Source organism: Phodopus roborovskii, unplaced genomic scaffold (assembly GCF_943737965.1).
Source record: "Phodopus roborovskii unplaced genomic scaffold, PHOROB, whole genome shotgun sequence".
NCBI classification, from domain to species: Eukaryota; Metazoa; Chordata; class Mammalia; order Rodentia; family Cricetidae; genus Phodopus; species Phodopus roborovskii.
This window is the reverse complement of record NW_026126485.1, coordinates 16,189,910-16,204,609: the sequence shown is the minus strand read 5'-3', so window position 1 is coordinate 16,204,609 and position 14,700 is coordinate 16,189,910. Positions and strand designations below refer to the sequence as shown.

Genomic DNA, 14,700 nt, shown 5'->3' with positions numbered 1-14,700 from the left:
ACAAGCTGGCAACAATGAGGCTCTCTTTTCACTGTTCTGTCCCTGCATGAATTCAGGGTGAAGGGGTGAGGGGGTGAGGGGGTGAGGGTATGTGTCCTTTCCTCATTTCCCAGTCACCCATATCACCACCTGAGAGAGTTTCTGCCATCCTCTTCAACCTTTTCTTGTTGAGAAATAGAAAGACCAGGTACCAGGTAGAATAATAGACTAAGACACCACTCTAGGGGGTGGCTAACATGGTCCAAAGACCATTCTGCAATTCAAACACAGGCTATTGGCCAAGATAGCCAAGATGAACAGTAAAATGGAAAGGCCATAATAATCCCAAGCAACTGAGTGATTTAAGGAAGTGGAACAGGACAGAGTTTGATAGAGTCAGGTAGACTAGCAGTCCATTCTCTCATCCATATAACTACTCAGTCCTTACTAAAGACCTATGATGGGACAGATCCTGTGCAAGACACTGAGAATAAATGGACAAGGTAGTCTGGGCCCAAGGAAGCTCCCAGAAACTAGAATAGAGAGAAGTCAGTGACTGAGAGAAGTTCTTTTAGTTCACTAGTTTTGGGAAACAAGTCCACACTTGACTACAACATCATCAAAGTCTTTGATTTGATGAGATGAGGGAGAAGAAGCACAGAAAACCACTGGTCAGCTGAGGAGTGAGGGAATTACTGCCTTTCCCTGTCATGGTATCCCACATCCTATTCTAAAACAGAAGCACTCAGTATCACAGGGCAAATGGGGTAAGACAGCTTATCTGTCATCTTCCTAAGACTAGGCTGTAACTGGGGTTTCTTTTCCCGCCTGGCCCACAGTCACTTCAGCCCCAAATAAGCACATAGAGACATATTAATTATAAAACTGTTGGCCAGTGGCTAGGGCTTCTTATTGCCTAGCTCTTTCTTAATTATCAACCCATAGCTATTAATCTATGTATTTTCACATGATCTTGGCTTACCAGAGAATGCTAGGACATGTTACTCCTTTGGCTGGCTACCTGGCATCTCCTTGCAGTCTCTCTCTGTCTACATTTCCCAGAATTCTCCTCATCTCCTAGTCCCACTTATCTTCCTGCCTCTATTGGCCAAACAGTGTTTTATTCATCAACCAATAAGAGAAACATATATACAGAAGGACATCCCCTGTAACTAGGTCCCCTATTTATAGCCATGTTCTCTAAATTTTCAGTTTCTCAATACAATCCTGGCAAGAACATCCCATCCTTTACACTTACCTTCTATTTGTAGTGCCTGGAATGCACAAGATTCTATGTTGGTGACAAAAATCACAATTTACCAGAAGCAGTATAGCAGTGAAGAAGTGTACAGGCTCTCCTTTGAGATGGCCTGGGTGTATATAAACTCAGCTCTGTCACCTTTTCTAACTCCAACTATCTAGAGTAAAACTGGCTAACTCCTTGTGCCATGAGATCTCAACTAGAGTCTAATTCAAATAGAATCTACTTTTTGACAATCAGTATGTGAAAAGACAAAATAATGTGACTTTGTACAGAGCTGGGTTCAAACAGTAAGTTCTCTTAACTTCAACTAGCAATAGCAATATTATATCAAGTAAAGATCATAAGAATGAAGACAAAGCAGCTGCCATGTGTCTCATTGTTTTACATGTAATCTCAATATTCATAACAAAATTACATGGTATAGGCAATACTACTGTAGAATAGGTCATAGACAGAGGGAACTAAAGTGTAAAGAGGTCAAAATACCATTGGCTCATTCTTCAGAGGCCATTTCTAGTAGGGATAGTCCTAGGTAAATGTGAGCACAGTAGTGCTTTTTTATTTATGTACTCTCCTTCCTGCCAATCTAGCCTTCCCATTTGTTTCCTCTGTCCTCCTGGTCCCTACCCAAGGCTTCTGACTTCTCACTCCTTATGTTGTGGTTCCCATTTACCTGACCAATTTGCACCTCAGAAGAATTTAGAAGGGACATGGGGAGAGGGGAAGAATGATACAGCATAAAGTTTCAAGAGAAAAATATGGTTGGAGCACTAGAATTTACCTCTTCTCCATGTTTACCTACAGTGTTGTTAGCTTTCAAAACAATCTAAGTCAATTAAAGCAATTCAGTGAGGCATTTGGGTCCATTATGACCCAATATAAGTCCCTGCTTGGTATTAATGCCAGGCCTGAGAGTTACCACTTTATAACACTGGTCTCTGGTGCTTATAGTACCTGAAATTCACAGTAATCTTGCTTTATAAATAGCAAAGAACCAAGTTGGTCAGTAACAGTAACTTGTGCTGTATCATCTTTCTGAATCAGTTATTTCATTTCTTAATTTGGTCTCCTTTTTCATCCATCTTATCTTGTTGTTTCATCCATGTTAGACACAACAGATTACTGGCTACAGTTGCTACACATCTCTGTGGCCTCCTTACCAATACTAAGTCTATTACATATTCTTTCTCTCACATAGCTGTAAGTCCATTGATGGGGTTAAGGCAGTATATGAACTCCCTAAACTTTATGAAAAAAGTATGCTTGTTATGTGTGAAACTTTTTCTGTAGAAGACTCCAGAAAGTTGGATATAACCTTGAACTTATCAAGATACCTATAAAAGACCGAGGTCCTGGCAGAAAACAACCATATGAAATTTCTAAAGATGGGGCAGTGATTATGCGATAGGAGAAATCAAGAAGAAATTAGAGCCAACGAGTAGCAGAAAAAAGAAAGAAAGAAAAAAAGAAAACAAATTTCTTATTTAGTATAAAGACAGACACACACATGAAACAGAAGCAGTCCACTAACCCAGAGTCTGTGTTCATGTTTCCACAGGTACAGCCAAAGAGAAGACACAACAGGGGTGGAAGCTAGGCAATGCCACAGGACAGCCCTGAAGCCAGAGAAGGGCCTAATCTTCTTCTAACTGTTTTTACACCAGCTGAATAGAGTATGAGCAGTAGGTGAACACAGGACACAGTGCCTTCTCCCTCTCCCCAGTCCCACTCAGATCTGACCCCTCTTTTCCTGGTTATTCCTTTCTGTGGACATTCCCATAGCAGTCCTTGATCTAAATGCTATCAACATCTCATGCTGTTTTGTAATGGTTATGATCCTAAGATGAGTAGAAGGACCTTGGAAAACTTTTTACTGGGCATGGTGTTTTTCTACCCTTCACTGACAAACAGCATCATATCCCTCGTGGCAGGTTTGAGCTCTTTCTGCCACAATTGGGTCCCTGGCCATGGTGTTCTCATTCAAAAGTAAACATCTCATTTACCATCCCCCTTCTTCCTTAGGGTCAGTTGTCTGGAGGAAAAGTAATAGCTCCATGGAAGAAATCAGGTGGGACAGACTCTTAGTTTTTCTGCTGTCTAACATCACCAGACTTTCCCAGAGCAGTAGATTACCTTCTGCCTCAAGCTGCTTCCCACCCAAAGCTGTTCTGAGGGATTGCAACACTTCTCCTTCCCTTCATTAACTCTGCCATCTTCTCCTTAGTCAGTCAGTCTTGCACCGTCTTTACATCCAGTCATTTGGAATTCCTGCTTTGTTACTTTCCCTTCTTCATGGGGCAGGGAGTGCTCTCTGTCTTTCCTTCTTTCCCAGTTCCTGAAGCAGGCCCATCTTCCCACCCACCTCATACTTTCTCTTTCACCATGAAAGGGCACCAGACGGGAAGGCGCCTGTCTCCCTTCTTGGAAGCTGGTTCTGGCTTGGCAAACAGCTTTTCTGAGAAGAAAAATGGTCACTTTTAACTTCTGCTCAGCTGGGCACCTCTCAAATCAAGGACAATAATCTAGGTGACTAAAGACATGAACACTTCAGTTTTATGAAATCTAAAAGTGAGCTATGATGATGATAGCGAAAAGAAGAGTACAGAGATTCAAGTTTTCACTCATTATTTTATAAGAAAATTCCCTAAAAATGAAGAAATTATGTATGAAACAGATACATAATATTCCTACTTGAAATTTAAGATTAAAAAAATTGTAAGGAAAAGGCCATGAAAATTTAATTTAATGTTCACCTTAGGTAATTTTGTGTCTTATTGTTCATGGCAATTACCATAAATCTGCATATCAATAAGTGAGAACAGATGTCAGTTGTTACAAGTGCTTGCCAATCAGGTCTGTTAAAAAGTGACAGATGGGTGGTTATAGGACATTCTCATAAGGCCTATTAGCACATTCACAGGAAGTGTCTGTGGTGTGGACTGCTGGAGACTCAGGGAAGAACAGGGTCTTTGTGGGCCTATGAGCACACTTCATGCTGGGAGCTGCTCCAACTGGGACTTCTCAGACTGCCCAGACAATTTTTGCAAACACTCTTCTCTGTTTGTGAGAGACACTTTCAGAGAACCTTCTCAGAGACTGGATTTTAAATTCACAAAAGGAGAAAAATATTTTGTGGTTTTAAGCAAATGTTTCACTTTGTACATTATTATTACTTTCAAAATTTAGAGCAGACTTCTAGAAGCTGAATCAGATTTAAAAGGAAGCAGTTCCACTCTAGTCCTCAGCAGATACTTTCTCTTCACCTGTAGCTTCAGATCTCTAAGATTTTCTGGTCCTAAGGGTAGGCAGGGCAGAGTTCACCTAGCACAGCAGCACTTGTTTATCATGTACAGCACCACAGAAACTGGTTGTGGTGGTGTAAACCTGTAATACTAGCACTTCAGAAGGTTAGAGGCAGGAGGGTCATGAGTTCAAGGTCATTCTTGGTCATACATTGTGTTTGAGGCTAGTGTGGTCTACAGAAGAGCCTGCCTTTAGAAAAAAAGAATTCCTTGTCAGGAAAAGCTTATTTATATACACAGCCTACTCTGAATAAATTGGAAACATTTTCCAGAATAAGGTGAGGCAGTTTACTGTTTGATCTGATCAGCTACTTCTTCAGCAGTTGTGGGGCTCTACCTTCAACTGGGATTTGTTATTTGCCCATTTGGCCATCTGTGCAGGCATGGCACTGGAGCTTATGTTTATGTAAGTATTCCTAGGCTGGCTAGGACACAGTGCTGTTTCATAAGCCTGATGAGGACAGGAAACTCAGGTTTTGGATCAGGCTGAAATGGTTTTGAAATATGGGTCCATATCTACTAGGTCAATGACTTGGGTTAAGTTTATTAGCCCTTCTTCTAAGCCTCACTTGCCTACTTGTTAAATGGCATGCCAGAAGACATGCCATAAAGTGGTATTTGAGAGATCTGTATCCTAATCCACACCACTCCACTTAATGGTGCCATGGTCTCAATGTAAATTACTTAACTATTTCATACTTTTGTTTTTCCAATTTGCAATGTAGTAGAGAGGTTATTTTTGCTTTAGTATACTCTTAAAATTGCATGATATTACAAGGACCTATGTTAAATGCAGATGTTGAAGTATCACCTCCATTTTCTCATTAGACACTTTTTGGAGGTACCACAGTAGGCATGAAGACATTAAAGATCAAAAGGGTACTTGGCCCTGGAACTCTTTTCCTTCACCTAAGATACATACTCTTAGGCCAGATACAAATCCCATGTTTCTCAAATTTCAAAAATTCACTGAACAAATACTAGAGGAGAGCTAAATATGAGTATGTTTTTGTTAGAAATTTTAAAAGGGGAAATAAAATCAATTATCTTCAAGCACAGTCAGTATACATAAAAGGGTTTAGCTTATGAAGACTTAATCCTAAATCCATTTCTGCTTTAAAATTCCCCATTGAGTAAAGGTTCCTTTTTATATAAATTATAAAAAAATTTGTAGCTTCAAAGGAAAATGTTTAGGAGTTTTTGAAGAAAACATATAGCTGATATATAGCTACAGTATAAAGCATAGTCATTATGCCATAAATAGGAGATACAGGCCAGATGCAGCTGGCTTGGGAAAGAAGCATATATGAAATTATCCTTCAGGATGAGCATTATGAGACCACTTGGCAAAGATATTTCATAAAAAAGACAGCATGATGGGGCCTGGAAGGGAGAAAGTCTTCTTTTAAAAGACCTAGAGTAGTTTCGTTAGGGGGGATAGATTGAAGTGGTAGAGTGGGAGAGAGCCATAAGAGAGAGGAGAGACACATGAACATGATGAGGTTACTAAAGGAAAGTCTTCAGATCCTCTCAACAACGAAAGGACTTTCTGTCTTCTCTAGGTTTTTAAAGGTGGTGGGAAGTCCCACTTCACATGATTAAGTATGGTTCAGTGTATGTGCCAAGATGCAGACACAGGTAGTACTTCAAACTTATCTTAACAGCAAAAGTGAGGGGCTGCAAGGGTACTGTGTAGCATAGCTTCTTAACTGCTGCAGAAACAGATGCAGGGGTATGTGACCTGATTTCTGTGACTGAGAGAGAAAGGCAGAAAGCTACAGGGTCTGTGGTCAAACATTCATACTTTACTGATGCAATTGCTTTGCAACTGCAAGGTGTCATCTAAAATTTATTTTTTTTTCTGTTTTCTTTTTGTTTTTTCTCTTCAAATGAAAAATGTTTTGCTCATATAATGAACTATTTCTTTTTAAATCTCTGTCCCATGAAAAATTACTATGCTTTGGAAGCTGATAACCAAATAGTATTGGTTTCCAAAATGTTTCACACTCTTTGGCAGTTGTACATATCCTCACTTCTACTATCAGTCATTGAATAAACTTTTGAACTCCAGGTGGGACTGGGATTAAATAACTTCTAGGGTTATTTCTACCTTATTATGCTGTGGCTTCTACTATGTAACATTTTATGTTAGACAAACTATCTCCAAACTTCACTGACCAGTTTGAGGTATTCAGGGATACTCTGTAGAGGGAGGAACAACTTCAGGGAAGCTGGAGGAGTTAGCAAGTGTGGTGGTCTGAATGAGAATGACTCCTATAGGCTCATATATTTGAATGTTTGGTTCTCAGTTGGTGGAACTGTTTAGGAAGGATGAGAAGGTGTGTCACTGAGGATGGTCTTTTAGTTTTCAAAAGCCCATGCCAGATCCAGTTGCATGTGTGTGGTGCTTATGGACCATGTGTAAGTTGTCAGCTATTTCTCCAATGCCAACAAGCCTCTTGCCATGATGATCATGGACGAATCTTCTGAGACTGTAAGCAAGTACCCTATTAACTGCTTTCTTTTGAGGTTGCCTCAGTCATGGTATCTCTTCACAACAACAGGACAGGCACTAAAACAGCAAGCAATTAATGTCACCTATCCACCATGATCACCCCACAATGCTGCTGTAGGTAAATGGCAAGTAAAAAAAAGTTAAGTCCTACCAAAGCGAAGTACTATTTTGGGGACATGACATTTCTTTACTTTATTGAACAAATAAAATACCCCAAACCACAAAGCTTTAAATACTTAGATGACACTTGATTATTCTTAATAAGTGAGAAGTATTTTTCTAAAGCTACAGAAAAGAGGTGTGATGCTTTAATACTTTAAGTATCCAAGATATTGGTATATAATGGACTGTTCAGTATTTGATGTTTACTGCCTGGGCAGACTTAGTATGGTAAATTTAACATAGTGAAGGTTTAAGAAAAGGTATTTTGGAAACCCCAGAACATTTACAGAATGTCTTTAAATTAGCCATCTGTTCCATGACACATTTAGGGTGACTCCTAGATACCCTTAGTTTTCAAAGGAGCACACAGAACATGTAAATGCTAATTTCCTGACCTGTAGCTGACATGGCAGGAGCACATACATTCTAATGAATGGTGGTAGGGCACTTGGTCCACCTGGGAAGGCATTCTGTGCCCAGCCTCAGGAATAAATGACCTTTTTTGCATAATACAGCTCTGAGAGTAGGGGTCCGGAAGCTTCCTCTGAGGAAAACCCTAATTTTGAATATGGGTGGGTTTATGCTACTAGAAGGAAAACAAATCTCCCACCTGTTCAAAATGTGATAATTATTTAGCAGCTTGTAACTGAGGATGAATGTATTTATTTATTTATTTACTTACTTAATTTTCCTTTCAAAGAATAAAAAGTTCCCTCAGCGTTTTACTACTCTCTCTCCAGTTTCCTTCACAGGTTATAAATACACTAGCCATTCAATGTGATTCTTACCTCCAAGGCCAGCCTCCTAACACATTTTCTTAAATACAATGCAATTATTTAACTATTTGTCATTTTAAAATGTATTTTTGAATACTCTAAACACTGTGTTGCAGTGGTAACAATAGATCTGACTAACTTATACAACCTGGTGAGTTGTGTTCACCTGGTGGACCACAATAGACCACTAGGCTGTTATTTACAGAATACAGATGAGGAGAAACCCTTCAGAATGCAAAACAATAACAACAAACAAGAAAACCAAAACAACAATGTAGAAGTCAACTAAAGGTATGCATTTGGAAAAAAAATTGAAAAGAGGAGTTTCTGTGGTGGTAAATAAACCTGGCTTTTTTTTATACAGGTGGATTTCATTTAGTTAATTAGGGATGTCCCTAATTAAAGAAAACTGCTTCATTCTAATAAGGCCCCCAATCTTTTCTTTGCCTCCCCCACTTTAGAATCAAACAAGAAAAGGCTTTTTGCTGCTCTCCCTTGCATGTTAACGGGCACCTGTATTCTGATTTCCTGCACATACTACCTTTCTGGCCCTGAGCTAGGGTAGGGTGTCAGCATGGAAGGTGGCACAGCAGGACTGACCTTTCACTAATCACTGTGCTGCAGCAGCTATTGGCACAGCTCATTATGAAAAGGAATCCTTCAATAAGCTGCTTTTCAAATACAGTCACTTTGATTTTTCTGAGAACAAAGATTATATTTTTACATAAAAGCTTCTGATGGACAATTCTGTTAACTGGGCACTAAAGTAAAAAAAAAAAAAAAAAAAGGCACTGTGTTAATTGTCTGTCATCAAGGGACTACAAACTATACCAAATGTAGGCTGGAAATCTTGGCTTTTGTTATGGAGGTCAGAACATTCTTATTGATTACCTATTGTTACAAATTTTAGAGATGTTAATCATTTCAGCGGCCCTTAGTCATAGAAATATCACTGGAAACCTCCCAATCATTAACCCATTAACAACAACAGCAAGCCCCACAAATAACTAAATATATTCTCCCAAAAATTACAGTACTCTCATAATTGTTCTCCAAGGTGAAGTGTGAGCATGAAATGCAAAGGCAAGAAAAACACTTCAGAGCAGCTGATCCCAATTTTAATATTCAAGACATAAAAAGCTAGTTTATCTGGTATGTACTCTTTACTCTTTTTCTTTATTTTTTCCCCCTTTTATGCTCTGAAACATTCAGAAATTCAGAAATCCAAAAAATTCAGAAAATAGCATGGTCAAAAGGACATGCTTCATGACTTACCAGCCATTTGCTGAATTCCACTGAATGCACCCAGGTTGCTAGAGGAGGTGGCCTGCTGCAGAAGCTACAAAAGAACACAAGAGCTCAGTCAGAACAATGTGGAGACAAAGCAACTTCCTTATTATACTGGGTACAAATTTATTTTCCTTTACATTTTTATGTGGGCTGCCACTCCCTGTTGATGGACTGAAGGGTCCTAGAGCTGGAGGTGTAAACTGATATTAATGTCTAATCTCTACTAAGAAACACAGACACGAGGGAAACTCACTAACACTGCTGCTTAAAACAATAAATCAACTTAGTCATTTTAACAACCAGGTGCTAAATATTTTGACACCAACAAAGCATGACTAATTATAACTCTCTGAAGTCTAGTAGTTACCATGACATATCTCTTCAATCAAAGTCCATTTCCTCCTCTTTTCTATTTTCATTTCCAGCTCAGTTTTTCCTTTCTTCTTTATTAAATAACATTTTAAAATCTTTGTGAACTTCATTCATGTGTATAATACTTTAATCACCATTTTCCTCCTTCAACTCCCATCAATATCCCCAATGTATCCCCTTCCAGACTTATCTTTTTATATCCCACTGAGTCCACTTAGACACCAACATGTGCATGGTGAATGAGTGTGGGAGCATCTATGGAGCACAGGCAACCTATCAGGGGCCATATGCTGACAGGAAAAAATGGCTCCCCTTCACCCCTTCACCAGCAGTCATTAGCTGCGAATAGCTCCTCAGTCAGAGGTAGCGCCTTGCCTACTCCTTCCCCGTCCATGTCCAGAGTTTTCTTTAGCCTTTATCAGAAGCACATGTATGTACTGACTCAGACCAACATAAGAATCATAATGACTACAAGCCTACGAATAACTGTTCACAGTCATTGTCAAAGCCACATTGCCAAGCAAGTGGTCAGCCATTCTTTAGATGGTCTTTGCCAGCAGAAAAAAGGCAAAGTACTTGTCAAAATCTGGCATTATGTGGTATGCACTGAATCTGTGTATTTTAGGTATGTCAAAATCTTTAAATAAAAGATATTAATAAAACGTGAAAGTCTTCATTTTCCACTTTGAAAAATACATTTTCTGCTGTGCAGAATCAGTGTGTATCACAAGGTAAAGGCACATGGTTCCAGTTCTGAAGTGTTCTTGTCCACTTCAGGTGGACTGTAAGCTAATTCAGGTCCTATCATAGAACACTGAGTAGATGTAGAGGCATTTTTCTTTTGGTAAGACAGATCCATAAAGATACAGCTTTCATGAGGGAAACATGAAAGGGTACAGTTAGGTGCCCTCAAGCTTGTTCTCAAACTCTGACATACAGGAAGATGCAAACAGAAAGGGAGAAGGGAAAACCTAGGGATTATCCATTTTAATACATAAAAATCTTAATTATTTGTTGAGTTTCTCATCTATTTGTGTTTAAAAGTGGCAGCCCTCCATAGTATGTACTTTCTTTTTTTAATTAATGTTGTAAAATTAGCTTTGAAGGTATTTTAGGGAATTAGTAACACCTGCTAATCTAAGCAGACTACTTGGGAAGTCATGAAACAATCACCAATAATTACACACTTGGACTCTGGTTTAACACAGAAGTAGTACCTTAAGGGCCCAAAGCCCCTCAGACAAGAAGACTTTCAAGTGACAAAAGCAAGATGGCTCAGAGGTCCTGAGTTCAATTTCCAGCAACCACATGGAGGCCCACAACCATCTATAATGAGATCTGGTGCCCTCTTATGGCATGCAGGCTTACATGGAGGCAGAACAGTGTATACATAATAAATAAAATATTAAAAATAAATGAGTAGAGAAGCATGGCTAAGAACAGACTGACATTAGGGCATGGGAAAACTTATTCACAACTTATAAAAAGGCCATTTTATAAATGAGATTGTTTTATGCTCTTTCAGATTATGGAAATAATTTTCAGATGTGGTCACAAGAACACATACTAGAGACTTCTGTGAACTGTGAAACAAAGGCAATGTGTCATGATACTGAGACAAATGGCCATGTGTTGGTTTTCAGAATTGGTAGAACAAGAAGCTGGATTCAGAAAGTATAAAAAGCAAGTATGACGACAGCATGTGACTACCTTAACAACAAAATTTGTGAAAAAACAATGTAAATTTAAATATTTTACAATTAAAAATTTTAAATGAGTGTATAATGCAGTGATAGAATACTTCACAAATACAAAGGTATTGCTCTAGGGTTGTCTAGTAACTATGAAATCCTACAAACATGATTGCCTGGATGTGAACTGAGCAAGGATGACACCAATAGACATGTCAAACTGGATGAAGCAAAACCCATGAGGTCTCAACTCTACATAAAAACTAGAGGCAACTGAGGAAAGCTGGGGAAAGGAGAAGAGGAGGTAGGTTTTCCCAGGGAAGAGCACACCAATTGGTTGTTCAGTGCCAAACAGCACTCAAAACATAATACAGGTAGCATTATATGGAAAAACAGATTATATTTAGGAATATATATGTATGTGTCTATATCTACATTTACATACCATAACAGTAAAAAAAAGAGGCTATAAATTTGAAAGGGGGATATATTGGAGGGTTTGGAGGGAAGGGAGAAGTGTTTTAATTATAATCTCAAAAATTAAAATAAATGTTAAAAGAATTAGAATACTGATTACTTCTGGAAAAGAGAAAGTGAAATATTGGGGAAGGGAAAACAGGACAGTTCTAGGGTACAGGATATATATATATATATATATATATATATATATATATATATATATATTCATTCTATATTTTCTCTTTTGAAAATAAAATCACTAGGCCACAGACTAGGAAAAAAAATGGCAGCATATATGTAGATTTTAGAAAGACACCTGGCAAAACTATCCATGACATCATCAAGAATACAATGTAGAGATAGCTAGAAAGTGACAGTAAACATATCTTTCACTGGCCTAGACAAAGGCAGAAAAAGCATACTCCCCCCTGCCACCTCCCCCCCATATCCCAGCTCCTATAGAGGGCAGACTGCCTGGGTGGGGATGAAGTTGTGATAAAGGCTGAGAACTTAGGCAGCCGAAGGCCCACAGACACTAGCAGTTATATGATCTAGGTAAAGGCACTTGGCCCCCTTGAGCCCACTTTCCTCTTCTCCCCTTCTAAGTCTGTAGGGAAGATGTCTTAAAAAACAGTACAGCTTTTGTTACAGAGTAAAGCCCATGGGTGTTATGGGCTTAAGAGACATAGTTAAAATGTGAAATGGCAGAGTTAGGACATGAATATGTCCTTGTTAAAACTCTCAGGCTAAAAGAAAAAAAAATCTCAAAATCACAAAATTAAACTTAATTAATACATGTGTAGTATGGAGCTGAGGATTCCAAACAGGCAAATAAAGTGGAGAAGCAGAGCACTTACAGTTTCCCAGCCCACATGGGCTGCCTATCACTTGTAGCTGTAGTAAGAGGTTCTGAAGTCCATGCTCGGGATCGCCATTCTGTCTAGCTTAGATCTTAAGAGAGGAATTGTCTTAAATTCTGGCAACTGTATCTCAATAAAAACAATGACTAATAAAAAGGTAACACTCAGAAACTATGAAAAATATAAGAGATGAATAAAAGATTTGGGTCTGGACTAAAAAACCCATTAGGGTTATCAAAACAACTTCACTGGAAAGACACAGAATAAGGATTGACATTGAAGTCTCCCTACCACTAGTACTAACTGGCAGCTGGTGAGTTCTTGGCTCAATCTCTTGGAATCTTTAGAATATAAAGTTCAGATGATCAGTTACCAAGCATGCAGCATCACTTATTTGGCACAGGCTTTTTATGATGCCTTAAAATACTGTTTAGAAGTTTAGTGTATTGGGTTTTACTAAGTTGCCAACTGGTCTCAGTAAAATGCGGCAATTCTTATGCTAATTATTTAATTAACAAAAACCTGTCCTAATGCTGATTTGATAATTCCAGGACTCAAAATGTATGAAAAGTAAATTTTTTGGCATACTTATGGGAAAGAAGCTTTTGATAGTTTTGGAGTTGTATTCCTTTTTTCTTTGAAGACCACAGAGACCCACTTACCGCCAGGTACTGTGGGGTGAGTCCGCCCAGCCCTGTCAGGTTCCCCCAGGTGGCAGTGTTGAGCTGTTGCATTTGCTGTGCAAGCTGCTGCTGGAGGCGCCTTTGTTCTTTGTCCTTCTGAGTGTCAGCAAACTTCACCACGATAGGTGAAGAACAACCCTGTGGTCAGACACATTGGAAAGTGAAGAGGATGTTACAGCCCGATTGAATCCCTTTACAATATTCAGTCATCATTGGATTTATCTTTCTTAACTATCTTGGGGCACATAGAATGGTCTGGAATGGTTTAAAATAGTTTGATATTCCTTTTTCTCTGACTGGTACCATCAACAGAGAACTCCATATACTATCATTGGTTTCTTTAAGGGGATCTGTTGGTTGGTGATGCCACTTGCTTTTTGCTTTGGTTATTATACTGCCTCTCCTCTCTTTATGTGTCTTCCTTTTACTTTCCAGTACTTCCTTGAAGGGTAAGAGCTTACCTTTAATTAAACTTGACTTACAGATAGCTTGTTTGTGTGTCTGCGATTTCTATATATGGGTTGAGGATAAAGGGACAGAAATGTAGTTGGAATGAAAATATCTCACTCATTTTTTTTCACCATTCAGTTATTTATTTATTTTCAGTTATATATTTCTGAACACTGGAACAGTGAAAATAATTTTGACACAATAAAAGAAAGAAATGTTTCATTTTAGGAACATGGATGAAGGACAGAGATATGAAAAAATACATATAGGCACTGATCAAAGAAATTATTCACATATTCTCCAAAAGGTCTCTTTTCCTCCTTCCATGTCATTTCTGTTCTATCCTGAGTCCCCAGAGCAACCCAAAAGATCCAGAAGCACATTCCTTCTAGACAAAGTAATGTATCTTAAATGGCAGAAGAAGAATTATACACCATTCCTTTTCTCTATTAATTTCACTAGTCTACAAACCTCACTCAGTTTTAATTTCCTTTAAAAGGTAAGGAGTAAAAACAATGAGAAAGACATAGTCAAAGGTCATATAATAAAATAAACTAATTTTTGAGTTAGATTATAATCTTTGGGAAAGTATTAGCCTACTACTTTGAGCAGGATCAGCCTATCCCAAATACCTTTCAAACATCTGCTATTTGGTAAGAATTCAGCAGAAAAATACCCTCCCTCTTGAATCTTTGTTTTGATATGGTCCATCACCATTCTGTTCCATTTTGCTGAGTTTTTTTTTAAAGGTATTTCTACCCAATTGATTAAATAAAACCTTATTATGTGATAACAGCTCTCACAAAAGATATATTCCTATTTAAATAAACTTTTCCCTTCTAGTCCCTTTGGGTCATTTTTCTTTCTTCTAAAACTTGCATGCTTTTCCTTATCACT

General features: G+C 38.4%; 1 protein-coding gene across 28 annotated transcripts in view; it reads right to left on the bottom strand.

Moving 5' to 3' along the window:
• The window catches only part of Celf2 (CUGBP Elav-like family member 2), an 802,630-nt gene that overhangs the window by 37,999 nt on the left and 749,931 nt on the right, over positions 1 to 14,700 (bottom strand). For all 28 annotated transcript variants that reach the window (XM_051194866.1, XM_051194862.1, XM_051194867.1 and 25 more), the window contains 2 exons: positions 13,333 to 13,491; positions 9,274 to 9,337 (listed from right to left, as the gene is read on the bottom strand). In XM_051194866.1, coding sequence (XP_051050823.1) covers positions 9,274 to 9,337; positions 13,333 to 13,491 — 223 coding nt within the window. The remainder of the gene's footprint in view (positions 1 to 9,273; positions 9,338 to 13,332; positions 13,492 to 14,700) is intronic.